This window comes from Equus przewalskii, chromosome 4 (genome assembly GCF_037783145.1).
Source record: "Equus przewalskii isolate Varuska chromosome 4, EquPr2, whole genome shotgun sequence".
Lineage (NCBI taxonomy): Eukaryota > Metazoa > Chordata > Mammalia > Perissodactyla > Equidae > Equus > Equus przewalskii.
In genome coordinates, this window is record NC_091834.1 from 15,205,950 (window position 1) to 15,233,358 (window position 27,409).

The window sequence follows — 27,409 nt, forward strand, 5'->3', positions numbered from 1 at the left end:
GTATGAGGTGTAGATAGGACTTTACTTTGATCCAAATGATCCACCAACTGCCCTACACCCTTTATTGAATGGTCTAGCCTTTCTTCTGATTTGAAATGTCACTGTTATCAAAAGCTATTTTGTTAGTCAGATTGATTTGTCTATCCCTGAACATGTGGAGTTTTTGTTTTGTTTTGATTTAGTTTTTTTATTTTATTTTTTTTCCTTTTTCTCCCCAAAGCCCCCGAGTACATAGTTGTATATTCTGTGTTGTGGGTCCTTCTAATTGTGGCATGCGGGACGCTGCCTCAGCGTGGTTTGAAGAGCAGTGCCATGTCCACGCCCAGGATTCAAACCAACAAAACACTGGGCCACCTGCAGCGGAGTGCGTGAACTTAACCACTCGGCCACGGGACCAGCCCACGTGTGGAGTTTTAACCGGGCAACTTATGTGATTTCTCCTCAGCCTCTATTCCCTGGTAATGCTCCCATTTGCCAGACCTGCTGTCTATCCTGGCCAGCCAGTGACCCTCCCAAAGGTGGGCTAATGATGCCTGGTGCATGGGGCTCCTGTGAGGACTGGAGAGGAGATAGTAGGTTCCAGAAATTTCCACCCCATTTTCATGTCCTCTGAGCATACAATGCCACAGCAACTCCTCAGCCAAACTCCACTCAGTGAAAGAATGTACAGAGCCCAGAGGGGAGCTGGGACCCAGAGGGGAGCAGAAAGTTCTTGAGGTCGCTCTGGAATGTCACATTCCTTGACACTTTCATCCACTGTCCCTGCACAGGGCCTTCCTGGGAGCTGGCAGTTTGCACTGTGGGTCCCTCCCTCCCCAAATGCACCCCTGTCTTCTCTGGCAGGTTCTCCAGATATTGCCTACTTCACGGGCTGTTCCCAGAAAGGGAGCATCTGTAGGTCCTACCACTGGCCAGACCCACCAGGCTCTGTGCCTCTTGGTTTGGAGGAAATGGCTCCCCACTCCTCAATGGCAGGGGCCGACAATGGCCTGGCTACTTTCTTGAAAAGGAGGAGGAAAAACCACAAACTAATATCTCCACAAATCACCCTCCCAAACATGTATTATTTGTGTAATTTACAAAAATGATCTTAAGCCCAAAGGCAATTGGAATAGGACATGTGACATAAAACACCATTTCTGTTCAACAGACATTTACTAAGCACCTGTGTGCACAGCACTGAGCAAGGCGCATCCCTCTGCTTCTCCGTGGGGTCTCAGGTGGAGCTAGTTTGAGGCCCTAGCAGGGTGCTCCAGGTGTGGGACAGAGGTGGCAGGGCCAGCCCATCTCCAGGAGCTCACAGCCTTGCAGACGCGGGCAGCCTCTATACTGGTGGCAATAGCCTTAATAATCATTGGACACGGAGGTCAAACTGAATGCCATTTTCCGGGTGGGGTCCATCTCTGACCAGAGTGTTTTCAAGAACGTTCTCCCTGGCTCTTCCCTAGCAGGAACCATGGCTTGGGGAGCTTCTTAGGCAGCTGCCATGCCTCTCCCTGGCCTCGTGTGGTGTCTGTAGCCTGGAGTGGGGATCATGCTCTCTGTTCTCAGGGATACTGAAGAGTGTTAAAGACTTACTGACACTAAATTGGAACTTTTTTGCCGGAATAATTAAAAGAGGGGAAAAGTTGGATAAGAAGTAGGCAGCTATAGAAGAGTTCTGAGTCTAGAACAAATCTGGGAGAGTGTGTCTAATCCTGGAAGCTCCAAGACCCAGGTACCCCAAAGGCGGAGGCAATCACGTGCTGACTAAGGCTTGAATAACTTGGAAATCAAGGACCTGCTGTCGAGGCAGAGGGCCCATCAGGCACCTGGCGGCCAGAGGGTGTCCTGTCGTGGGTATTCCCATGGGGACAGCCTCTCCCAAGCCCTGAGGGGGAAGATGGGTCAAGGAACCCCACAGGGGAACTCCCATGAGCCCTCGGGTCAGGGCCAGTGAGCCCAGATGAGGCTCTGTCTCCATCAGAATTCCTGCCCACTGTGGGGCAGAAAGCCGCTGCCGCCCGCACTCTTGGCAGGAAGTTCAAAGCCATAGTTGACATAGATGCTGCTGACCATGTCCGTTGGGGTGGGGTGCTTGGGGCAGGAGGCTGTCCTAGCCGCAGCTGCCTCCTCTGCCCGCTTCTGCTCCAGCACCAGAGCTGGGTTGACCTCAGGCCCTGCAGAGGGACAGACACAGAGGATCTCAGTCAGGGAGGTGGCGTGCAGGGTAGGAGGTGCAGGCAGGTGGTGCAGCCAAGAAAGGAAGGTCCAGAAAGCAAGAGCTGAGCCCTGAGCCCCCCACGTTCGTCCCTGCACCTCACCACGGCCCTCACTTCACCCTACCCCAAAAAGCCAGCAACCATTCTAGCAGTCACCTATGCTCTCCCCAGCCTGCCCCTGGCAAGTCTGCCTTCCAGAACAGATCTTGAAGGGGAAGTTGCAAGACCCCCCTCAGGCCTGTGAATCTCTCTCTCTCCTTTCTTCCTAGAATGTTCTGTGCCAACACCCACAGCAAGCACTCCTTCCTAAGAGAAGCTGTTCCTCACTCTGTTGACAGACTCAGCACAGGGACGTACACCAGGGGCCTCTGTTCCCACCACCAGCCTTCCTGGGACACTGCCCATGGGGCCCACGCTTCAGGGAGGTTCCAGACCACTCTGCAGGCAGCAGGGCCTGCGAGCTCCTTCCTCCCTCCCTGACACTCTGGGAAGACCCCAGGGGAGGCCACGCCCTGCGGCTCCCTGCTTGGCAGACCTCAATCCCAACACACACATGCTCCTCTTCCAAAGAGGGTGAGGAAATTCCAACAAGACTGAGGTGCCCCAGGTAGGGGCGCTGGAGCTGTGAGGCCTCCAACTCTGCTGTGTTTGACCAACCCTGTGAGGGGGGCAGGAGACTCAGTTTCCTCATCTGTGAAGTGGAGATGAAAATATCACCTGCCCCCAGGGGTGTACAAGGATTAGGTGTACGCGCACTGGAGCAAAAACACACGCTGCTGCACGTGCTCTCTGAGATCACCACGACTGTCAGCACGGCTGGGGGCAAAAGTGAACCGCGCCCCCCTTGCCCACCCTGAGAGGGGGCAACAACCTCATCCTGGGGGCTGGTTAAACCGTCGTGCTCCGCAATGAGGAAACAGAAATGGGCACTTGCCGTGTTGCTGGTAGAAGTTTAAATGGTAAGCTTTGTGGAGGGCGTTAACAACTGGTATGAACAATCAACATCACACGCTGGACTTTCTCCAAACACCAGAGGGTGAGGGCAGAGAGTCAGCCACAAGAGTGGTGACCACAGCACTGACGGTAAGAGTGGGAGGGAGAAAAACTCGAACGTCTAGCAGCTGTTTGCTGGTTAAATGGATCCTGGTTGATCCACATGACAGGAAGGATTTTTCCAACTGTGAGCTGTCACCCATTGATGAGTCATAAAATCAATTTTATAGATAACACCAGCAGTTTAAAAATTAATGATATGGGGCCAGCCCGGTGGCGTAGTGGTTAAGTTCGCGTGTTCTGCTTTGGCGGCCTGGGGTTCCCAGGTTTGGATCCCAGGCACAGACCTACACACTGCTCATCAAGCCATGCTGTGGCGGGGTCTCACAAACAAAATGGAGGAAGATTGACACAGATGTTAGCACACGGACAGTCTTCCTCAAGCAAAAAGAGGAAGATTGGCAACAGATGTTAGCTCAGGGCCAATCTTCTTCACACACACAAAAAAAATTAATGATAGAATAGAACAGAAAACATCAGAGTGCTTCACAGCAGAGCTATTTTGTGAAACGTTTGTTCTACCCTGCACGTCTGTGTCTGTGCCCTTGAGCATCAACTCTCAGTGTGAAATATATGTCTCACTGAAGGTCATGGTTAAACGTTCAACAGCATGCAGTGGAGAACAATATGGCCACCAAAACAGTGTTTGAGACACACTCTGCTGACGAAGAAAGATGTCTTCACATGTTAAGTGAAAAGCAGCAGCTTCCAAACCAGGAAGAACTGTGTGCTCGCAATTTTGGCAGTGGCTGTCCCAGGTGAGCTGGACCAGCATACTCCCTGCACCTTGCCTGTGGCTTGGAGTCCCTGAGTCACCAGAGGTGCCCGCGGAAGGAGCCTGGCTGTGCGGGCAGGGAGCCTGCGCACTCACCCAGGTAGCTGAGGATGACCGGCAGGAAGACCAGGCCGTGCAGCAGGCCCAGCAGAGTGATGAGGAGGTTGAGGCGGAAGAAGAAGATTTGGATGAGCTGCGCACTGGCCAGGCCCAGGACGAGGATGCCCGGTAGGTTGGTCATGGCCACTCCAGCAAACACCTGGGGGTCAGGCAGGCATCAGCCTGAGCACAGGGTGCCCGGTGGCGGGCTGCGTGTGGCGGCCCACCCACTCACCGCACTGCCCATGGAGATGGTGGCCTCCTTGGCCTTCTCCAGCCGGGTGGGCTTGGTGCTGATGGCAAAGGAGCGGGTGATGTGGGACACGAACTCCACAGAGATGCCCACCGCCTGTGGGCAGAGAGGGGTCTTCAGCCAAGAAAAGGCCAGGGTCCGGGGTCTCCACCCAGGCCACTGGACAGCACCTAGACTCTAGAGAGACTGGGAGTGTCCTATGAGGCTGGCGCACCTGCCTGCCACAAAGCCCCGACCCTGCGTGCAGCGGTTACCGTGACCAGGTTGATGAGGGACACGGCATTGTAGCTGATGCCCCACAGGGCCATGAAGCCCACGGTGTCCACAAGGATCATGACAATGGAGAACAGGTTGAGGAGGCTGGAGCGGAGGTCCATGCCCAGCAGGAGGTAGCAGACAGCGAAGGTGGGCACCAGGCAGAGGCTGAGCATGAAGAGGCCCTCAGGGATCACGGTCAGGTACTGCTCGTAGAACACGTTGGTGAGCCTGCCGACGCAGAGCGCTGTCACCTCTCGGGGTGCGTGGCCTCCCTCACCCAGTTCAGGGGAGAACTCAGCTCAGAGAGGGTGTGGGGGCGCACTGGCTGGCAGAATCCCATCCTCACACCATGGCCGCCCTCGCCAGCCCAGTACCTGCCCCCCAGCCCACCTCCGTGTGCCCAGAGCCCAGGGCCTCACGTGTAGGGGAAGACCTCAAAGGCCGGGTCAGTGCCCGGCACCTTCCGCAGGTCGGCAGTGATGTTGGCCGCCAGCACCCGAGCTGCCCGCAGAGCCTCCGTGTAGTCCTGCGAGTTCTTCAGGGGCTTGTGGTAGGCCATGAACCGAGAGGCTGGGCCACAGCCACGATGAAGGGCAAAGGTCAGAGCCCAATCCAGGTACCTCAGGACCCCAGAGGGACGAGGGACAGCACCTGGCTGGGATCCGGGCACTGCCGCCTCCATTTTGGAATTGTTAATAACTTTTCAGCAAGGGACCCTGCATTGCGACTTGGCAGCAGCCCTGCGGACTCTGCAGCTGGTCCTACAGCCATGTGAGACCCAGCCTCTGCCCTGCCTCTGATGAGTGGAGCACAAAGTGATCTCCCAGATAAACCCAAATGCACTCTGTATGGTTTCAAAACATGCACTGGGGTTTTTAAATTAATTTAATTACTTTTCCAATGTGCATATTCCTATAGCAAAGGACCAGAAAGGGAGACAGAAAAATGGAAATGATTGACTTGACAGAGCTGTACTTTAGGGCGGCCGCGGGATAAGTACAATAGTCACTCGTGTAACCAGCTGCCCACAGCCCACATCTGGCTGTGAACTGTGCATGAGAGAAAGGGGTGTGGGTGGCTCCCAAGTGTGGCATCAACCCCTGAAAGAATCCGTGAGTGCCGCACTGACCATGGATTGGGGGGCAGGGTGAAGTGTGAGGACGTGGAGCTGATAACGTGACCTCTGAGGACAGGGCTGGGATGGTTAGAAGGCCCCCGTGAAGCAGGAAGGAGAGAAGATGCGAGATTGAGAGGCCAGTCCCTGCGGCTGCTAGGAGCCCCCCAGAGCAGCTGATTCTGGTCTTCCTCCCCAGGTGAAGCCATACTTACCTAAAACCTGGCCCTCAGGGCCCAAATCCACAGAGGTGCTGTATGCTGCCAGCCCACTGCGAGGAGAAGGCCAGAGCAAAGGCTTAGCCAGGGACCAGGCCCCTCCATCTGCCTGGCTCACAACCGCCCCCTGAGGCCCCGCACAGCCTCCTGCCACTCGTGCTCCCCCTGCGGCACACACACCATCATCCTCCCCTGGGGATGCCCCACCCAGCCTACCCTTTGGGACAGTTGGTGTTGGGCGGGTCATTCAGGAACCAAGGAAGATACTTGTGGAATTGCTCCACCGATGGCCGGATGGGGCCCAGCGTGAAGCTCACACAGTACTTCAGGCAGGCCAGAGCGTCTGCAAAGAGAGCAGGGGCTCCGGGCAGCGGCACCCCCAGAGCTGGCAGCCCCTGCTCCGCCCTTCCTTCCGCTTCTTTTCCATCCCAGTCCCCGAGCACGCCTGTCCCCTGCAACAGGCATGCGGCTGTGTACTCTGGAGGGACTTGCACTTGTCTAACTTTGGGAGGAGCTCCCCTCTCAGTTATGGAAATGGCCGACACCTACGGGCGGGTGAGGAAGGGAAGTTTGAGGCAGAGAAACAGTCCCCATGGGGCCTCCCCACTCCACTGACAAAGGTGGCTACTCCAGGACAGGGTCACATGCCACGCTCAGCTCTCACTCCCAACTGCCACTGCCATAAGCACCAGCGTGCCCAAAGAGTGTGAGCACAAGTCAGGAGGGGCATGAGTGCATGAGTGCCCAGAGGTCCAGCTGAACCGCACATTTCAGCATGGTCATCCATACCTGTGCTCCGAGCCTGGCCCACCCAGACTGACCCTGCATGGAGGGGTGGGAGTGGGGGTGCTAAGAGAGCCTCTCCAGGCCTGTCCTTTCTCTTGCCTCAGTTTCCCCAAGCTGTGGTCGGCCATGAGCCCCAAGAGGCCCTACACTTACTGATAGTTGAGGGGCAGAACTCGTCTTTATTGGGGCCAGAGGTATAAAGGCGGCAACAGGAGGATGGGGTCAGCCAGTCAATGAAGTCGTCCACCCAGGAGGAAGCTGGGATGGCCAGGTAAGACCTGAGGGAGAGAGGGTCACAGGGCAGGGCCAGGCTAGCCACACTGGGCCTCTCCAGGCACATGGCAGGAGGTGGGCATCAGGGCAGGAGAGGGCATCAGGGTGGGCAGAAGGGAGGACTAGAGGGGGTGGAGGGCACAGACAGAGGCAGGCCAGGGCACTCACTGCTCGGGGAACTCAGTGGCGTACTGGATCTTCTGGGTTAAGGAGTAGCTGTCGCAGCCTGCACTGGAGCAGATGGCATTCATACCCGCCTCACTAGAGAAGTTATAGCCCCCAGTGGTGACAAAGTAGACCGGGGCCCCCACCTCAAAGTAGCGGTTCAGAAAGAGGAAATAGTCAAGCAGGTACGAGTCCTGGAACAGAGGACAGTCAGTGAGGCTGGGGCCAGATGCACCCCAACAGGCTTGCTCTGACTCATGCTCACAGAGGTACATGCGCACAGAGGTACACACAAGAGGTAGACACATAGAGGTAGACACACAGAGGTACATGCACAGAGGTACTCACTCACAGAGGTACAGGCACAGAGGTACATGCTCACAGAAGGACACACATGGAGGTACATTCTCAAAGAGGTACACACTCACAGAAGTACATGCTCACAGAGGTACACATTCATAGAGGTATAGGCACAGAGGTACACACAAGAGATACATGCATAGACATACATGCTTACAGAGGTACATGTACAGTTCCATTACAGAGATACACAGCTGGAGGTGTACTCACTCTAAGTTACACACATCCAAGTATAATCACAGGTACATGCACAGAATACACTCATGTAGGTTTAAGCACAGAACAACACATTCCACCCTACATGAACACACTCACACACAGACAAACATGCACATACGTGTAATTTTAGCCCCTCCTGTCATCCAAATTGGCATAGCCACAGTCTAACAAGTTGGTCTGTAACAAAAGCCTACATATGCACGCACATGTAAACATCCATGTGCACACCCTCAGGGCCGTGCACAGGGCATCTTCATGACCTTCTCTTCTCCCACGACATAAAACCTCAGAGTGATGTCAGGGAAGATGGTGGAGTAGGAAGCACCAGGAATCCATCTCCCCACCTACACAACAACTGCACTGGTAGAATCTTTTTTATGTAACTATTTTGGAACTCTGGGGTCTATTGAGGGCTTGAAGCTTCTAGGGAAAGACTTGGATTATAAATTGTAGCTAATTTCAATCAATTTCAGCTCTTAGCATGATAGCAGCTATCCACCCCTTGACCTTCCAGCCCTGTGACAGGCAGACACACATACATTCCAGGAACAGTTTGCACACAGCTTGCAGGATCCAGGGTGGGCTATAAGGACTCCATCCCTTAAATATCAGGGACCTGTGTTCTGATCACTGATTGCTGCTTCTGATCTCAGTGGTGCAGACACAGAGTCAGCCCACCATTATAACCTCCACCACCTCAAGCTCAAGTGACTTCCAAGATATTTAAAGGACAAGTGCCTGATTTATTGTTTTTCCCCCTTCATATTTCCCTTCTTCTCCTTTTGGGAGCCAGACATTTAAGGAATAAGACATTCAAAAGCAACTACACATATGGGAAAATTTAGACAGTCACCATACATACCCAGGGAAACTCATGGGCTTAGAAAAGACCTAATAAGACTTCAACTTTACACCTCAGGATGATCCCCAGGACAGAGACACCAGCAAAAATAAAATTAACAAAAGAAGCAAACCATGGGGAAGGAGAGAAGCTGATCTCTAGCATTATCACAAGATAAGACCCAGCTGCCCATTTTTTAACAAAAAAATCACAATACATACAAAGAATCTGAAAGGTATGACCCATATCGAGGAATAAAAATTAATCAACAGAAACCATCCCCAAGAAAGACCAGATAATGGATGCATTAGATAAAGACTTTAAAAGAACTGTCTTAGAGAAGCTCAAAGAGTTAAAATAAGATATGGACAAAGTCCAGAAAACAATGCATGAGCAAAATGGAAAGGTCAATATAAGAGCAAACATAAAACGGAACCAAAAAGAAACTCTGGAGCTGAAAAGTACAATAACTGAATGAAAAATTCACTATAGGGATTCAAAAGCTTATTTGAGCAGTCAGAAGAAGAGTTAGCAAATATGAAGATAGGACAATTGAAATTATCAAATGGGGAACAGAAAGAAGACAATAAAGACAAGTGACCAGAGCCTAAGGGACCTGTGGGACATCCTCAAGCAGACCAACATACACACCATGGCAATGTCAGAAGGAAAAGAGAAATCGAAGAAATAGTGGCAAAAATTTCCCCAATTTGATGAAAGATATAAAGGTAAACATTCAGGAGCTTAACAAATGCTAAGGAGGATAAACTCAAAGAAACCTACACCATGGCACATTACAATCCAACTATTGAAAAGGAAAGACAAACACAAATTTTTGAAAGCAACAAGAGAGAAGAAACTCATCACATCCAAAGGCTCTCTCGATGAGATTATAACCATATTTCTCATCTGAAACCTTGGAGGCCAGAAGGCAGTGGGTTTGTATATTCAAAATTCTAAAGGGAAAAAAAACCCTGTCAACCAAGAATCCTATTTCTGGCAAAATTGACCTTCAAAAATGAGGGAGAAATTGATACATTCCCAGAGAAGCAAATGCTGAAGCAGTTCATTACCACAAGACCTGCACTGCAAAAATGCTTGAAGGAGTCCTTCAGGTTGAAATGAAAGGAAGCTGGATTATAACTCAAAGCCACATAAAGAAATAAAGATCCCTGATAAAGGTAAATACACTGAAAATTATAAAAGCCAGTATTATTGTAACTTTGGTTTGTAACTCCAGTTTTTTATTTCTATATGATATAAGAGATCAATACATAAAAAATTATTAGTCTATGTTTTGGGGTACACACTGCATAAATATGTAATTTTGTGACAGCAGTAACTGAAAGGAGATGGGATGGAGCTGTAAAGGAGCAATTTTTGTATGTTATTGAAGTTGAGCTGATATAAATTCAAATTAGAGTGTTATGATTTTAGGATATTTAATGTAACCCCCATAGTAACCACAAAGAAAATAGCTATAGAATATCCACAACAGGAAATGATAAGAGGATTTTAAAGTTTCCCTAATAAAAATCAACTAAACATAAAAGATGTCAGTAATAAGGAAATGAGAGTCAAAAAAGGGACAGGGCATATAGAAAATAGCACAATGACAAAAGTCTCTCCTCATCAATAATTACTTTAAATGTAAACAGATTAAGCGCTCCAATCGTAAGACAGGATTGGCAGAATGGATAAAAACACGTGATCTAACTATATGATGTCTACAAGAGACTCACTTGAGATCCAAATATACCCACAACTTGAAAGTGAAAGGATGGGAAAAGATAATCTATGCAACCAGTAACCAAAAGAGAGGAGGGGTGGCTATACTAATATCAGACAAAATGGACTTTAAGTCAAAAGTTTACAAGAAACTAAGAAGGATATTATGTATAAATGAAAGGTTCAATAAGACAAAAATAAGTGTGAATAAACATCTACACACCTAATGACAGGCCATCAGAATCTATCAAGCAAAAATTGACAGAATTGAAGGGAGAAATAGAACATTCTACCATAATAGTAGGAGAGTTCAAGACCCAACTCTCAATAATGCATAGGACACGCAGACAGAAGATGAGTAAGGAAATAGAAGATTTGAACAACACACTAAACCAACTGGATCTAACAGACAAATACAGAACACTCCACCCAACAAGAATGAAATACACCTTCTTCTCAAATACATGTGGGACAATCTCCAGGATAAACCATGTGTTGGGCCATAATTTAAATCCAAACATTTAAAAATAAGTATATCATATGATGTATATTCTCTGACCATAATGGGATGAATTTAGAAATCAATAACAGCAGGAAAACTGGAAAATTCACAAACTTGTGCAAATTATACATCACTCATACAACCAATGGGTCAAAGAACAAATCACAAGGGAAATTAAAAATACTTAGAGGCAAATAAAAATGAAAGCATGACATACAAACTTCTGGGACACAGCAAAAGGGAGGCTAAAGAAGAAATTTATAGCTGTAAATGTTTACATTAAAAAAGGAAATCTCCCCATAAATAGTGTTGGGACAACTGGAGAGCCACATGCAAAGGGATGAAAGTAGACCATTACTTTCACTATACACAAAAATTAACTCAAAATGGATCAAAGACTTGAAGGTAAGACCTGAAACCATAAAACTCTTAGAAGAAAATATAGGCAGTACACTGTTTGACATCGGTGTTAGAAGGATCTTTTTGAATACCATATCTACTCGGACAAGGGAAAGGAAAGAAAAAACAAACAAGTAGGACTTCAACAGACTAAAGAGCTTCCGCAAGGAAAAGGAAACCAGGATCAAAATGAAAAGATAAACCACCAACTGGGAGAAAATATTTGCAAATCTTATACACAACGAGGGGTTAATCTCCATAATATATAAAGAACTCACACACTGAACAACAAAAAAACAAACAACTCAATCAAAAAATGGGCAGAGAATATGAACAGACATTTTTCCAAAGAGGATACACAAATGGCCAATAGGCACATGAAGAGATGTCATCAGGGAAATTCAAATCAAAACTACACTTAGATATCACCTTAAACCCATTAGAATGGCTATAATCACCAAGACAAAAAATAACAAATGTTGAAGACATTGTGGAGAAAAGGGGACCCTAACACACTGCTGGTTGGAATGCAAACTGATGCAGCCACTATGGACAACAGTACGGATATTTCTCAAAAAAATTAAAAATAGAAATACCATATGACTCAGCTATCCCACTACTGGGTATCTATCCAAAGAGCTTGAAATCAATAATTCAAAGAGACTTATGTACCCCTATGTTCATTGCAGCATTATTCACAATAGCCAAAACATGGAAGCAACCCAAGTGCCCATCGACTGATGAATGGATAAAGAAGATGTGACATATATATATACAATGGAATACTACTCAGCCATAAAAAAGACAAAATCGTCCCATTTACAACAACATGGGTGAACCTTGAGGGTATTATGTTAAGCAAAATAAGCCAGACTGAGAAAAACACAGTATGATTTCACTCATATGTGGAAGATAGACAAAGAGAGCAGTTTAGTGGTTACCAGGGGAAAGAGGGTTGGGGATTGGGCACAAGGGGTGAAGGGGAGCACTTATATGGTGACTGAAAAATAATAATGTACAACTGAAATTTCACAATGTTATAAACTATTATGAACTCAATTGAAAAAAGAGATCTCAAATCATCATCCTAACTATACAACTTAAGGAACTGGGGCGGGGGGCGGGGGGGAACTAAACCCAAAGCTAGCAGGAGGAAGGAAATAATAAAGATTAGAACAGAGACAAATAAAATAGAGAATAGGAAAATAATATAGAAAATCAACAAAATCAAGAATTGGTTCTTCACAAAAATTAACAAAATTAACAAACCTTTAGGTGAACTAAGAAAAAAAAAGACTCAGATTACTAAAGTAGGAACATAACTACTGACTCTATAGAAATAAAAAGAACTATAAGTACTACGAACAATTGTACACCAACAAATGGGATAACCTAGACAAAATGGATAAGTTCTTAGAAACACAAAGCCTACCAAGACTGAATCAAGAAGAAATAAAAAATCCAAAGACTGGCCTAGTGGGCGAGTGGTTAAGTTCCTGTGCTCCGCTTCAGCAGCCCAGGGTTTCACGGTTCGGATCCTGGGTGTGGACATGGCACGGCTCATCAAGGCATGCTGAGGCGGCATCCCACACAGCACAACCAGAGGCACTCACAACTAGAATATACAACTATGTACTGAAGAGCTCTGGGGAGAAGAAGAAGAAGAAGAAAAAAAGAAGATTGGCAACAGATGTTAACTCAGGTACCAATCTTAAGAAAATAAAAAAGAAGAAGAAACAGAAAATCTGAATAGACTTATAACTAGTAAGGAGAGTGAATCAGTAATAAAAAAAAAAAATCCCCAACATAGAAAAGCCCTGGTCTTGATGGCTTCACAGGTGAGTTCTACCAAACATTTAAAGAGGAACTAATATCTGGGGCTGGCCCTGTGGCCGAGTGGTTGGGTTCACATGCTCCGCTTCAGTGGCCCAGGGTTTCACCGGTCAGATCCTGGGTGTGGAAATGGCACCACTCATCAGGCCATGCTGAGGCAGCGTCCCACATCCCACAACTAGAGGGACCCCCAACTAAAAATATACAACAATGTCCCGGGGGGCTTTGTGGAGAAAAAGGAAAAATAAAATCTTAAAAATATATAAAAATAAAGAGGAACTAATATCAATACTCCTCAGACTCTTCGAAAAAATCAAAGAGGAGGAAACACTTTTCACTCATTCTATAAGGCCAGCATTGCCCTGATACAAAAGCCAGACAAAAACACTACAAGAAAAGAAAAACTACAGACAAATATCCCTTATGAATATTCATGCAAAAGTCCTCAACAAAATACTAGTAAGTTGGATTCAACAATATATTAAAAGGATCATACAACATGACCAACTGGGATTTACTCCTACAATGCAAGAATGGCTCAACATATGAAAATAATGTGATGCACAAGTTTAATAGAATGAGGGGAAAAATCACACAGTCATCCCAATTGAGGTATAAAAAGCATTTGACAAAATCCCACATCCTTTCATGATTAAAAAAAAAAAAAACTCAGAAAAGTAGAATACAAGAAATTTCCTCCACATGATGAAGTCAGATACGGAAATCCCACAGCTGACATCATACTCACTGGTGAGAGACTGAGAGTTTTTCTTCTAAGATCAGGAACAAGACAAGGATGCCCACTCTCACCACTTCTATTCAACATAGTACTGAAGTCCTAGCCAGAGCAATTAGGCAAGAAAAAGAAATTAAAGGCACCCGAACTGGAAAGGAAGAAGTAAAATGATCTCCGTTTGTAGATTACATGATCTTACGTACATAAAACTCTAAAATTCCAGTAAAAATCTGTTTGAACCAATAAACAAATTCAGCAAAGTTGCAGATTACAAAAGCAACACACAAAAATCAGTTGCAGTTCTATACATGAACAGTGAATAATCCAATAAGGAAATTAAGAAAACAATTCCATTTACAATAGCATCAAAAAGAATAAAATACTTAGAAATTACCCTCGCCAAGGAGGTGAAAGACTGATACACTGAAAACTACCAGACATTGCTGATAGAAATTAAAGAAGACAGAAATAAATGGAAACACATCCCATGTTCACAGGTTAGAAAACAATATTGTTATGATGTCAATATTGCCCAAAGTGATCTATAGATTCAATGCAATCCCTTTCAAAGTCCCAATGACTTGTTTGCAGAAATAGAAAAATCTATCCTAAAATTCATGTTGGAATCTTGAGGGACCCAAATAGCCAAAACAATCTTGACAAAGACAAACAAAGTTGGAGGACTCAAATTTGCTGATTTCAAAATTTGCCACTAAGATACAGTAATCAGAATAGTGTGATACTGACATAAAGACAGAGATATAGACCAGTGGAATAGAATAGAGAGCCCAGAAATAAACCCTCACATACATGGTGAAATGATCTTTGACAGGGTTGCCAAGACTATTCAGTGGGGAAAGGACAGTCTTTTCAACAAACGGTGCTGGGAAAACTGATGTCCACATGCAAAAGTGAAGTTGGACCTTCAAAAATATACATACTTACAAAAAAAAATCAACTCAAAATGGATCAAAGACCTAAACTTAAGAGTTTAGAGTTAAAACTATAAAATTCTTAGAAGAAAACGGGAGAAAAGCTTCAAAACATCGAATTTGGTGATGATTTCTTCTTGAATATGACACCAAGGCACAGTTAACAGAAGGAAAAATTGACAAATTAGACTTTATGAAAAAAAAAAATTTTGTGCATCAAAGGACATTACCAATAGAGTGAAAAGGCAACCAACAGAAATGGAGAAAATACCTGCAAATCATGTATCAGATAAGGGATTAATATGTAGCATATTTAGAGAACTCTTAATACTCAACAACAAAAAAACCCTGATTCAAAAATGAGCAAAAGATTTGAATAGACGTTTCTCCAAAGAAGATAGAGGAATGGCCAATACATGAAAAGATACTCAACATCACTAACCATTAGGGAAATGTAAATCAAAACCACAATGAGATACCACCTCACACCCATTATATGGCTACTATAAAAAACAAAACAGGGGCCAGCTCCGTGGCTGAGTGGTTAAGTTCGTGCGCTCTGCTTGGTTAAGTTCGCGCGCTCTGCTTCAGCAGCCCAGGGTTTCACCAGTTCGAATCCTGGGTGCGGACATGGCACCGTTCATCGGGCCATGCTGAGACGGCATCCCACATGCCACAACCAGAAGGACCCATAACTAAAACTACACAACTATGTACCAGGGGGTTTGGGGAGAAAAAGGAAAGATAAAATCTTTTAAAAAAAATCCAAAACAAAACAAAAAAACCAAAAACAAGTGTTGGCAAGGATTTGGAGAAATTGGAATCCTGTGCACTGTTGGTGGGAATGTAAAATGGTGCAGCTGCTGTGGAAAACAGTGTGGTGGATCCTCAAAAAATTAAAATGAGAATTGCCATATGATTTAGCAACTCCACCTGTGGGTATATACCCAAAAGAATGAAAGCAGGGTCTCAAAGAGATATTTGTACACCCATGTCATAGCAGCATTATTCACAACAGCTAAAACGTGTAAGCAACCCAATTGTCCATGGACAGATGAATGGATAAGCAAAATGTGGTATATACATATTCATATATATATGAATATATATTCATATATATATATATGAATATTATTCAGCCTTAAAAGGAAGGAAATTCTGACACATGCTACAGCATGAACAAACCTTGAGGACATGATACTCAGTGAAACAAGCCAGTCATAGAAAGACAAATACTGTCTGATTCTACTTATATGAGGTACCTAGAGCAGTCAAATTCAGAAACAGAAAGTAGAATGGTGGGTGCCAGGGGCTGGGGGGAGGGGGATGGGAGTTTGTGTTTAATTTTAATGGGGACAGAGTTTCAGTTTTACAGGATGAAAAGAGCTGTGGAGATGGATGGCAGTGATGGTTGCACAACAATGTGAATGTACTTAACGCCACTTAAAACTAGTTAAAATGGTAAATTTTATGAGTATCTTACTAGAATAAAAAAATTGAAAGAAATAAAGTTTTTGAAAGTAATAAGAAACAAACAAATCTCCCCCAAAGAAAAATCAACAAAGGGCATAAACATAAAACCTCGGCTGGGTCTTGCAGCCCAGCAGCTTCCTTCTCACCCCCCCCGGCTTGCCCCTCTTGCCCGCTTCTTGCACCAGATCCCTGATACCCGCTCTGGGGGCCCTGGGAACCCTATTCCCCTCAGTCCTGTGAGCAGCCCCCAGGGCCACCATGGGTGGCAGGATTATTCTGGACTCTTGCTGGCTTTGCCACCTCCTCTTGTTCCCTGTGGTGGCTCAAAGGTGCCGTCCTGGTTGTCCACTCTCTTCCCTCCTCATCTCGCTTCCAAGGCCACCTGCAGATGGCGATCCAGGCTGCTCATTCCAGGCCTGCTGCCAGCACCCAGACCCCCGTCTCTGTCCCCAGAGTGGCCCTGAATGTCTGCGTCCCCAGAATTCTCTTTCTCTCTGGTAGCCCAGGCACACAGACTTTCTTGCCCCAGCCACCAGCTCACGCAGCCTCTGGTTGCACACGCAGAGGAGCAGTGGGTCCCTGGACTCGCAGATGTGTGGTGCCTGTCAACCCCATACACTTGCTGGCCCTGGCCTGGGGGTCAGCACCCTTCCCCCTGGCCTCCAGCTGTGGGGCTTGGTCCACACTCCTCCCACACCCCCACCCATGGTCACTCCCATGCCCAGGAAATGTGCCTTGGCTCCTGCCAGCCTCCCATGGGTCAGTACTGTCACCCTCGCTGCCTCCCTCTGCAAATCCTACACATTCTCGGAACCCCCAAAACCTCTCCTCCACCCAGGAGCCTCTTAGACCCCTCGAGCCCCGGGGGTCTTTCCTTCCCCAGAGCCCACGACCCTCGATGGCTATCAGGGGACCGTTCCATAGCGAGCTGCTGTGCACCCAGGCCTCAGGATGTGGAGCAGCCAGCACAGGGCGGGCGCTGAGCCAGCTTTGGGTCCTTCTGCCTGGACGATCATCTCACATGGCCAGCCCTCCACATGCCTGCCCGGTCATCTCCCTCACACAGCGTGGAGCTGGGCTCCTGAGCTTTTTGCACATCGATGCAACTCCTTTCCCCAGGTCCACACAGTGAGCAGTCCTGGGCCACCGTCTGTGTGCTGCTGAGCCTTCCCGAATCCCAGGGGACTGAGGGCAGGGGAGGGAGGGCACCCACTGGAGGTCACGGGGCACGGCTCACCTTGGGCAGGGCCAGCTCCTGGTCCAGCCCCACGCTGATGTGGCTCGCGAGATAGAGACACCCTCCAAACAGGGCCAGGAACCCGAGCAGCTGAGGAGGAAGCCACCGCGTGAGAGCCGCCCTGCCCAACGCCTCCCCACCTCCTCCCACTTGGGGTCTGGTCAGGGTGTCATGGGAAACAGTCTGCAGTCGGGCAGACCTGAATCCCAGCCGCCCTAGCCCCTCCAACGACAGGCAAAGGAGGATCAAGTCTGCCAGGGACAGCCTCCCCCCGGCCCCACTCACCACGACGGCGCGGGTAACCGGGTGCAGCAGCAGCGGGGCGTAGAACTTTCGGAAGGACCGGAGCAGGAGCCCCTCGCTCTGGGCCGGCGGGGGCAGCTCCCCGGCGCTGCAGCAGCAGCAGAAGTCCAGCCGCAAGGCCTGGGCGGAGGCAGCGCCTCAAGGTGGCCCCAAAGCAGACCCCGGGACCGCCTCCCTCCCGTGGGTGGCTACCTTCCTCAGGTGCCCCTGCCAGCAGCGTGCCATGGGGACACACCAGTGTGCTGTTTTCTTTGCTTTTATTTACTACCTTTATAAAATATCTTTGAATTTTGCACCGTCCCGGAAACAACAGCTCCCTGTCAACCTCCCATTTGTATTTTATTTCGTGACCTCTTGTACTTTAAGAGGTTTCATCATATTCCCCAAAATCACCAAAATGGAATTACTTTTCTATAAGACATTGGGGACCACATAGCTAAATATTCCAGCATGTTGTTGCTGCACCCAGCCCCGCTCTCTGAGCCTCTCTGCAAAGTGGAGGTATCCCACCCCTGCCAAAATGGGGCTGGGGATGGGTGCTCGGTCCTGCCGCTGCCCCTACCTCCTGCCTCCTGCAGTCGAGAGAAAGCAGGGCCACAAAAGCTGACATCTGCAGCAGAAAGTCAAGGATCACCGCGAAACCGGAGGTCAAGGCAAAGGTTCGCACAGCCGGCATGGAGGTCAAGGCCCCTGGGGGGGGCAGGAGTGAACCTCAGGGTGGGAAGCCTGCTCAGAAATGGGTGCAGAGGGAAGGGGGCTGCCCGCACCCAACTACCTCCAAGTGGCACTTGGTGGGGAGGAGCTGCCCAGGCTCACCTAGGAAGAAGCAGATGGCCTCAGAGAGGCTGCACAGCAGCATGCTCGGGCCCACCCTGCCCAGGGCTCGGCCAATGTGGGCCTCCCGTTTCTCCCCGGCCCTCCGGGGCAGTCTCTGTGTGAAGAAAGCAGGGACAGGGTCCAGAGCCTGCCAAGGACTCCGTCCCTCACAGGCCAGCAGAGAGCTGACACGTGCCCTCACTCCCCGAGGCAAGGCCATTGCCCACAGACTCAGCCAGGCCTGAGGAACTAGCCTGACCTTCCCTAGTCTGGAGCGGACCCTGCTAACACTCTGCTCTGCCACGTCTTCCACTTCTCAGGGTCTGACCCAGAGGAACGCTTGGCGTGGTTCAGGATGTGCATGGCATCCTTGCTCCAACACATCACTAGAACCCTAAATGTTCACCAATGGGAGAGGCTAAATCTACTGACTTGGCCTTCCGTGGACTGCTGTGTGTCAGCACAAAGATGGGAGGTGGCTCCAAAGTGCTGCGTGACTCCCTTACCAACAGCATGTGGGGCTGACAGAGACCAAGTTCAGGTGACACACGTGGTATGAACGTATTTATGTGAAAGATAAACGCAAAGCACTGCGTTTTCTGCAGGAATTTTAAACATGAACGTCAATGCCTAAGAAGAGTCTGCAAGAAGCCCAACAGGGTTGTGTCTGGGAGTGGAGGGGTGGCTGGGGGCATGCAGAACTCCTGCCCTCTTACCTGGTACTCAAGAACAAAGATGAAGATGTTGTCAGCCCCTACGGCGAGCACCAGGAAAGGCACCACTTGAAGGATCACCAGCGAGGAGGGGATGTCCAGGTAGGAGAAGAAGCCCATGGCAGCCACAACCGCTCCCAGCACCACAGCCACTCCGCCCAGGCCCAGTGTGGCCTTAGAGTCCACCTGCAATGAGACCAGGCTCAGCCTCCTGGCTGCAGGGCTGCCCAATGTGCCCCCACCCCCAGCTAGAGGAAGGCAGTGGGCAGCAGGCGGGCTTGCTCAGTGCTTCTGTGTTCCAGCCACTCCGCAGAGCAAGGGCAGGCCCACGCGAGCCTGCCACTTTTTTCTTGAGCACACATTGTAGGACATTTTAAATATTAGCTTTGCATTTGCACAAGTCGGGGTGTCAGGGAGCAGAATGAAAGCTCAAATGGCCTTTTGAATCAGAAGACTTCCAAGAATTGTCACCCCTTGGGGGAGCCACTCTGAGTGGTCTGCTTTGCTGTTTCAAGATGCTCTAGTTGGAAAGCTTCTAGACACCCTTATGCGCCATTCCACCCTCGCTGTGCCCCTCCTACTTCTCACCCGCACTCGGCACCAGCTGGAGTAGCTGCCCAGGGCCAGGGAGATGTACAGGAAGATGACTATGTAGCTGACAGCAAAGATGGGCAGGTCCTGGAATGTGGTGCGGTTGATCTCATCCTCCAGGGAGCGCTGTGGACATACACCCGACCAGCCCCACTGACCACGCCAGCTCCAGCCAGCCTGGCTCCCAAGAGCTTCGCCAGTGGGTGCTACATGCGTGGCCCACTGTGAGCCCAGCAAGGCTGCAAGAACATTGTCACATCACTCCGTCCTCCTGAGCAGGCGGCCACTGGCCCAGGGTCACTCAGGAGGGGGGAGGCCAGGACGGGGACACAGGAACCCACCCGAAGACACCTGGGTCATCCCCTGGAGCCGGGGACCCACAGCCCCTACCTCTGCCATGAATGTGACCTGGAACATGCCGGCTGTCCGACGCTGGAAGGCTCGCATCTCCTCTAAGAAGCCCCACTCCCAGAGCTTAGCCTGGGCCAGCCGGGGGTCCCCAGAAGGGTAATTGTTGAGGGAGAAGGTCATTATCAGGGCATCAGCCTCAGAATAGTCCTTCCCTGGGATGAGAAATGCTCAGCCACCCTCCGGCCACACTCCCGCTCCCCCTCCTCCATCCTCACCCCTGCCTCCTCCACCCCCATTCCAGCCTCACTCTGCCTCTCCTCCCTGGCTCCAGCTGCACCCCTGCCTCCCCTCTCCCCACCTCCCTCAACCGAGTCATTGTCTGACCCCCTACACCCCACTTCCCTCTCTCAGCCAAGGGCAAGGCCTTTGGGCCCAGGCACAAGACCAGAGGATCTGAGCAGCACAGGAGAAGATGCAGGAGGTGGCAGAGAAAGGCAGGACAGGCAGGTCTGCAGCCCCCTCAAGCCCACCCCAGGCAGCAGGAAGCCCATCACCACCCCACCTTCCTGTCCATTACTCCTGCCCCATATTCCCCCTTGTTGGCCTCCCCTGGAGCCACTCAGCTTACCTTTGTAGCCCCCTATGGCGAGGAAAGGGAAGACGGGGGCCCCATAGTCAGCCATGCAGCTCAGTGCCAGGGCTGTGCCATCTTTAAAGGTGAGTGGGGCACTAGAAGGAGAGGGAAAGACCATTCCTAGCCCATTCCTGCTCCCATCACCACAGCCCCAGCACCCCGCCCCAGGCCCCCAGCACCATCGCCTGACCCTGTGTCAGAACCATTTCTCCCAATAAAATATCACGCGGCCCAACACAGAGTGGACTGGAGCTCCCCAGAGCAGGGGCTGCCCGAGCTCTCATCTCCCCCTACACCAGCCTGATCCTGCAGGCTCCATCATCATCTCATTCCAGATGATATGGTTGGGTGAGCATCACACACAAGGTCCCCCATGGTGGGGGCCAGGACCTGGGCCCCCAGACTCTGCCACAAGCCCCTGAGTCCTAAACACCGACAAAAGCAGGCAAACCAGGCAGGCCTCAAGTGCCCACAGCCTTCTTCTCCCACTGACCCAGAACCCTCCAGGCCCTGAGTTTGGATTTCTTTTTTTTGTGGACAGTATACCAGCCTGGCAACCTTGGGCAAGTCTCTACACCCTTCAACTGAGCCCTTTCTGGAAGCGCATCACAGGTACCTGGACAAGGCACTCAGAGCAAGTGAGCACACTGGCCACCAGCTCTCCTGGGAGTGCAGGCTGCTGTGTGACCTTGAGCAGCTCACCACGTACACTCCCCCGAGCCTCAGTTTTCCTGCCTCTGAAATGGGGATAATTGGATCACCCAAGAGTTGTTGTGAGCATCTAAAACCGAAATAAAGCCGACGCAAGGACTGGACACATGGGGCCCGACCTGCCTCCCTGACCTGCCAGTTCTGAGAGCCAGCCCGGGGGCCAAGGCTCCCTTGAGGGGTGGGGACTGGGGACAGAGAGCCCTGGCTCTCTCCTCAAAGTGCACCCTGGGGTCCCTGGGAGCCCTGGAGACCCTTTCAAGAGTCTGCAAGGTCAAAACTATTTTCATAATAACACTAAGAGGCTATTTGCCCTTTTCACTCTCGAGTGTATACAGTACAGACAATTCACTGATATGGCTTCAGATTCCACATTGCAGCTAACATTGAAGAAAAGACCACTTGTTGAGTTTTGACGTAGCATCAAAGAAGACCCACAGTTATCTGGAAAGGATATTACAGCCCTCCTCCCCCTTCCGGCTCCATGTGTGTGAGGCCAGGAATTCCCACTATGCTTCAACCAACAGACCGAACAGAGAACCAGATGCCATAACCCAGCCATCACCTATTAAGCAAAACACTAAAGAGATCTGCAAAGATGCAAAACAATGCCATCTTATCACTGATTTTTTTTTTGTTTGGAAAACATTGTTATTTTTCATAAAAATATGCTATTTGCATCAACATGTAATGAACTTATTATTCTTAAAGAATTAATAAATATTTTCTCATTTCTCAGTTTTACTTTCTCACGTGGGAAATGTCGGTAGATAGACCCTCTACCCCAGCTGGAGCTCATCGTCTGAGTGTGAAGGGGCCCTGAGACCAGACATTTGAGGACCTCAGCCCACTCCAACCTCGGACAGCCTCGGCCGCTGCCCGCCCACCCGTTCCCCTCCAGGGAGCGGCAGCTCACGGACCTTCACTCTCGGTCCTGAGGCCCAACGGACTCATTGGCATCCTGTTTGCACCACAGCAGAGTGGAAACAGCAGAGAGCGATCCCTGAATTGTGTGAGGGTTTGTGGCCCAGGCCCTGCCCTGGCCTGAGGGCCCCTCATGGACTACTTATGTGATGATGGCCTGCCCAGGCCCTGCACAGAAGCAAAGAGGAAACGAAGAAGCACAAACATGAGAGTGGGGCCAACAGATTGCTCTGTGACACTTAAAGCAGAACGTGCAAGGCTGCTCCCTGCAGAAAGGCTGAGTGGGCTATGGGCTGGGAAGGCCAGGATGGCCATGTGCAAATCTGTTACAGTGAGCGGGAACTCCACTGAGGGAGTGGGGCCCAAGAAGGAGTGTGGAGAGAAACGGCGTGTTGTGGCCCTGAGACTGAGACACAGAGCACGCAGGGTCCTTGGCCAGGCTGTGTGCCTGGCCTGGGTTCCGGGAGGCCCAGATGGCCCCCCCACCCAGGACAGCCATCAAGGACTCACTTGGCACAGTAGAGAAAGTGGTCCCTCCAGTCCACCAGGGAGGTCTGCCCGGCCAGCATCTGGTTGGCCGTGAGCAGCAGGCGCGTCCGGTTGTTCTGGAAATACTGTAGGAGGCTGTTGACGCAGCAGTCAGAGAGACTGGTGTTGTGCGGGTTGAGGGGGGCGTAGCAGATGTCCTGCAGTGACACATGGCGCTGCTCCTCCGGCGACCACACCTGGAGGTGCCGCAGCTTCTCCTGCAACTCCAGCAGCTCCAGCAGCAGGTCAGGAGCCAGGACCCCACTGAAGTTCTTGGGCCCCAGCAGCAGGGAGTCATACTGGTAGCTGGGCCGGTTAGGAGCTGTCAAGATCACCTGGTTGGTTCGGAAGAAGGGGCCAAAATGCTGGTCATGGAATGCCTTCTCGCTCCGGGCTTGGCTGTTGGGGGCCGACCACAGCTCCACGGGGTCCATGGTCAGTTCCATAAAGCCCAGGCCACTTGCCAAGGCCACCACCACAGCGACAGACACCACCAGGATGGTCACCGGCCACGAGGCCACCCATGTGCCCCAGCCCTGGAAGCACTGACTAAGGAAGGTGTGGGTGGAGAGGCTGAGCCTGTCGAAGAGGCTGGTGCCCACCTTGGGGTCCAGCGTCCTGCCCTTGCCCCCGCAGGAGGCCAGGCGGGGCCGCACGAGGAAGGCAGTCAGCACAGCGAAGAGTGAGCAGAGGATGATGACGACGGCCAGCCAACCCGCCATCCGGCCCAGGCGGAAAGTGGTGTCCAGGGCCTGGGGCTGTGCAATGACCGGGCAGGAAGCAGCACAGTCCTGGCAGGAGCAGGCCGCCGTGCCGTCCCCTTGAGACTCATTGCAATGTGCAGTCTCCCCATTCAGAGGCTGCATCCCGCTCCCTGGGGTCTGGCCAGGCTCCCACAGGTGGAAGGTGATGTCCAGGGGTGCCAGGCCATTCCCTGTGTCCCCCTGGAAATTGAGCCAGCGCTGGGCATTGCAGAGGGCAGAGCCATAGACGCCACACATGGTACTCACGGCCAGTGTGGCGGCAGCGGGGACACGCACCCGGCTGCAGGAGTCGTAGGTCTGCTCAGCAAAGCTGCGCTGGTAGGAGGCCTCATAGGCCACCACAGCCCGGGGCTGGCTGCCCCCCTGCCCGGCCACGCGGGTCACGTTAATGAAGAGGCTCTGGTTAGGGCTACAGGTGTTGTGGCAGTGCAAGTTCACGAAGTTGTCAGAGCAAGCCGGGCAGCGGGTCAAGAGGGCCTTGGTGACCGCCAGGCTGGCCTCCAGGGACACCAGCTGCTGGAGGGAACAGCAGGCGTAGGTGGAGCTAGGGCCAGTGTAGAGGCGGGGGCAGATGTGCTGTAGGAGGGTCAGGTGGTCGCCTGTGACTTGGCGGGCAGGCGTGTTGGACAGACAGGACACATTGGACAGCGTACCCAGGCCTCCGGACAGTTCTGGGTTCTTCCCGCACTCATCATAGAAGGCGCAGTAGCCAGGCTGGTGAATGGGCGTGTACAGCTCACCCTGGGCCTGAGGAGCAGGGCAACATCACCATGGGGCCCAGCACTGGTCAGCACCACCAGGTGGCTGACAAGGCAATAGGCGGCCGGCAGTCAAGGAGGGCATGGGGGGTAGGAAGGATGCAGAGCAGGAGAGGTGAGGAGTGATGCTGGGCAGCTCCATGCTGCCAGGGGACTTAAGGGAGATGGGTGCCAGAACAGCACACAGGACCTCCCTGCAGTGTCTGGTGGTGATGGGTGGATGGGCACACCAGGCCTTCATCCTGAGTGACAGGGTCACTGAAGAGAGGGAGGTGACCTGACAGAGCTACATTTAGCAAAGTCACACCAGACAGTGAGGGGTTGGCCAGGAGACTATTGGAGGCCACTGGGGGGTCCTGCAGAGAAACAGTGGCCCCTGGACAAGTCAGGGGCTGACTCCATCGGGTCAGGTGGGTGCCAGGCCCTGTTGCCATCACAGTTGGCCGAGGTGATGCCCAAGCTGCAGGCCACATCCGGAATCTCGGGGCCCCTCTTGGAGCTCCTGTGCAGAGCTTCCCCTGTCCTCACCTGCTCAGGGCCGAAAGCCTTCACCCACCCTCCCAGACGTGCAAGCAAGTGAGAAACGCAAGAGGCAAGAGCCCCAGATCTCCTCCCAACCCCAGATGCTAAATCCTCCTTAGATGATCATCCCCCTGAACCCATCCCACCAGCACCCCAGGACTGGAGCCTCCCTCGATCTCCCATCAGCCACCTCAGGCCAGGACATTCATGGCAGACTGGGGATGGGAGGCACTCGGTCATATTGGGTGCAGATGCCCCCTCCCCAACACTTGTGTCCATCTAACCCCATGACCTGAAAACTTGGACAACCCAGGACCCCCGACCTGCACCCCTCCTCTGGGGTGCCTGGGATCCCCATCTGTCCAGAGACCGGCCCCCTAGACCCCAGGCCCTCCCTCACTGTTGCCAAGCAGCCTCCTTCCCAGTACCCGCTATGGGAGGCAGCGGGGGCCTGGACACAGGCTCCGGGACTCACCAAGTGCAGGAGCAGGACCCAGAGCAGCCAGCCCCTCAGGTTGGCCTCCGCCATCCTGAAAGGATCAGAGGGGAAGCAGGGCCAGGCTGAGGGGACAGCAGGAACAGCCGAGGGCTGGCTGCAGGGGAGGCACAGCAAGGCAGCCTCCTCACCAGGGACAACCTGGCCTGACTGGGTTGGGGACCAACGGAGCTGACCATGTCACCTCCCAGGGCTCCCAGCTGGTTAATGATCTGCCTCGTTTGTCCCTCCCACCTTTGGCCCCACCCTCTTAGATGAGCCTCCAGGTGGAGGTGCCAGGGTCTCCCCTTCATCCACTTCCCAAAGCAATCGATGACAGAAGGGCTGAGCCAGCCAGAGACCTGCAGTGAGTTCCCATTCAGCCTCTGCTGCAGGAGGTGTGGCAAGGGAGACGTGGATGGGCCCAGGCACTGGCCCCCTAAACTTCCACTTGCCGCCCCCCACCCTACCCCTGGCCTCAGACCCCTCCTCTCCCCAGCCCCCTCTTGGAACTAGGCCAGTTCTGGCTGAGACACACCCTTGCACTGTCATCCTTAGCAACTGTTGTTAATATTAACAGCCTGATAACAGAGGAGACAGTTAGGGGTAGAGTATGCAGTGACACCACTCTCCTCCTCTGGGCGGAGAGAGAAGATCAATTCACTGGGGTCTGACAGTGCACCGAGACCCCAGATGTGACAGCCACGGTCCCCGTCCCCATGTCCCTTGCCCAGGCCTGTCGCCACCAACCCTGGAGGAGCAGAGTGTCACTGGGAGTCCCAGACCATAGGCCCACCCTCCCTGGGCCCAGGTGGGCGGCACTCGCCTTCTGCTCCCTCCTGATAGGGATCTGCGAGGCTTGCCTTGAACTCTCCCTATCACCAGAATGGGCCAGACCTTGGCCCCCACGCCAAGGCTGAGCTGATAAAGGCAGCCTGTGGGGGACACCTCTTGTGTGGCCACCTGCCAGAGGCAGCTGGAAGAGGGAATCTGCTATCTCTCCGTTCTTGTGTTTCATGGACCCTGGCCTGACTCAAAGGGAGCCACCCACTCAACACATGCTGGGGAAGACAGAGGCCAAGGGGAGGGGGACCGGGACGACAAGGGGGGTGCCAGGGCAGGTTCAGGCTGATCCCTAAGCCCTCAGTCAGCCATGGTAGAGAGGAGAGTCAAGGGCCCAGGGCCTGCCCATGTGCAGTGACCTTCATCTGGCACCTTCCAGGCCCTGCCCCAATACACCCAGCCAGATGCTCAGACTCCAGCCCCAACTTAAGGTCTCTGTCCTCTCTCCTGAGTGTCTTCCCAGAGAAGGAGACCCTGGGACAGGGATTCCAGTGCAAATAGTTTATTTGGAAGGTGACTCCAGATGGCATGAGTGGGGGGAGGGGGCGGTGAGCCAGGGGACAGAAGGAAGCAACGAGGGTGCATTAAAGAGGGGCTCCTGTGGGCTCACCAGGGACTTCCAGGAGACAGTGGGGAGCATGCCCCAGAGGGTCCCCTCCAGAGAACAAGGTTGCTTGCCCACTGTTGAAAATACTTCCACAGCTCTAGCCCCAGGATCCTCTGGCATATGTGGAGCTAGTCCCCTCTGCAGGGACCCCTGGCACACCCCATCAGTCCTAGGTTTGTGCCAGGGCAGGCCCAGGGAGACAGCGCAGATGCGTGGTCTCCAGGGTTTTCTGTGAAACACACACGGGGTGAGAGCACCACCATCCGACTCTGAGTAAAAGATGAAAACGCTCACCCACAGTCTCACCACCGGGCTCCCTTCGCACACGGAGTCTCCAAGGTGGCAACCCAGGCACAGATTTAAGTTGTGAGCACAGTATACACACACTCTTGTATCCCACTTTTTCTCTTGACTTTT

At 51.4% G+C, this 27,409-nt stretch overlaps 1 protein-coding gene across 2 annotated transcripts; it reads right to left on the reverse strand.

Moving 5' to 3' along the window:
- Positions 1–1,036: 1,036 nt before the first annotated feature.
- On the reverse strand, positions 1,037–25,772 carry NPC1L1 (NPC1 like intracellular cholesterol transporter 1). Of its 2 annotated transcripts, XM_070617259.1 has the most exons (20): positions 25,543–25,745; positions 24,441–24,534; positions 23,006–24,300; positions 20,858–20,958; positions 20,269–20,441; positions 19,876–20,004; positions 19,291–19,473; positions 18,575–18,689; positions 18,321–18,448; positions 17,741–17,878; positions 17,456–17,545; positions 7,199–7,389; positions 6,911–7,035; positions 6,188–6,314; positions 5,969–6,024; positions 5,059–5,209; positions 4,636–4,867; positions 4,364–4,477; positions 4,126–4,288; positions 1,037–2,159 (listed from the first exon to the last, which is right to left on the reverse strand). In XM_070617259.1, exons 2-20 carry the CDS (start codon positions 24,480–24,482, stop codon positions 1,963–1,965), a joined length of 3,750 nt encoding a protein of 1,249 aa, XP_070473360.1. In that variant the 5' UTR covers positions 24,483–24,534; positions 25,543–25,745; the 3' UTR covers positions 1,037–1,962. The 2 variants fall into 2 exon arrangements, with proteins under 2 accessions (XP_070473360.1, XP_070473359.1); XM_070617258.1 differs by having other exon boundaries at positions 23,006–24,534; positions 25,543–25,772.
- Positions 25,773–27,409: the final 1,637 nt, after the last annotated feature.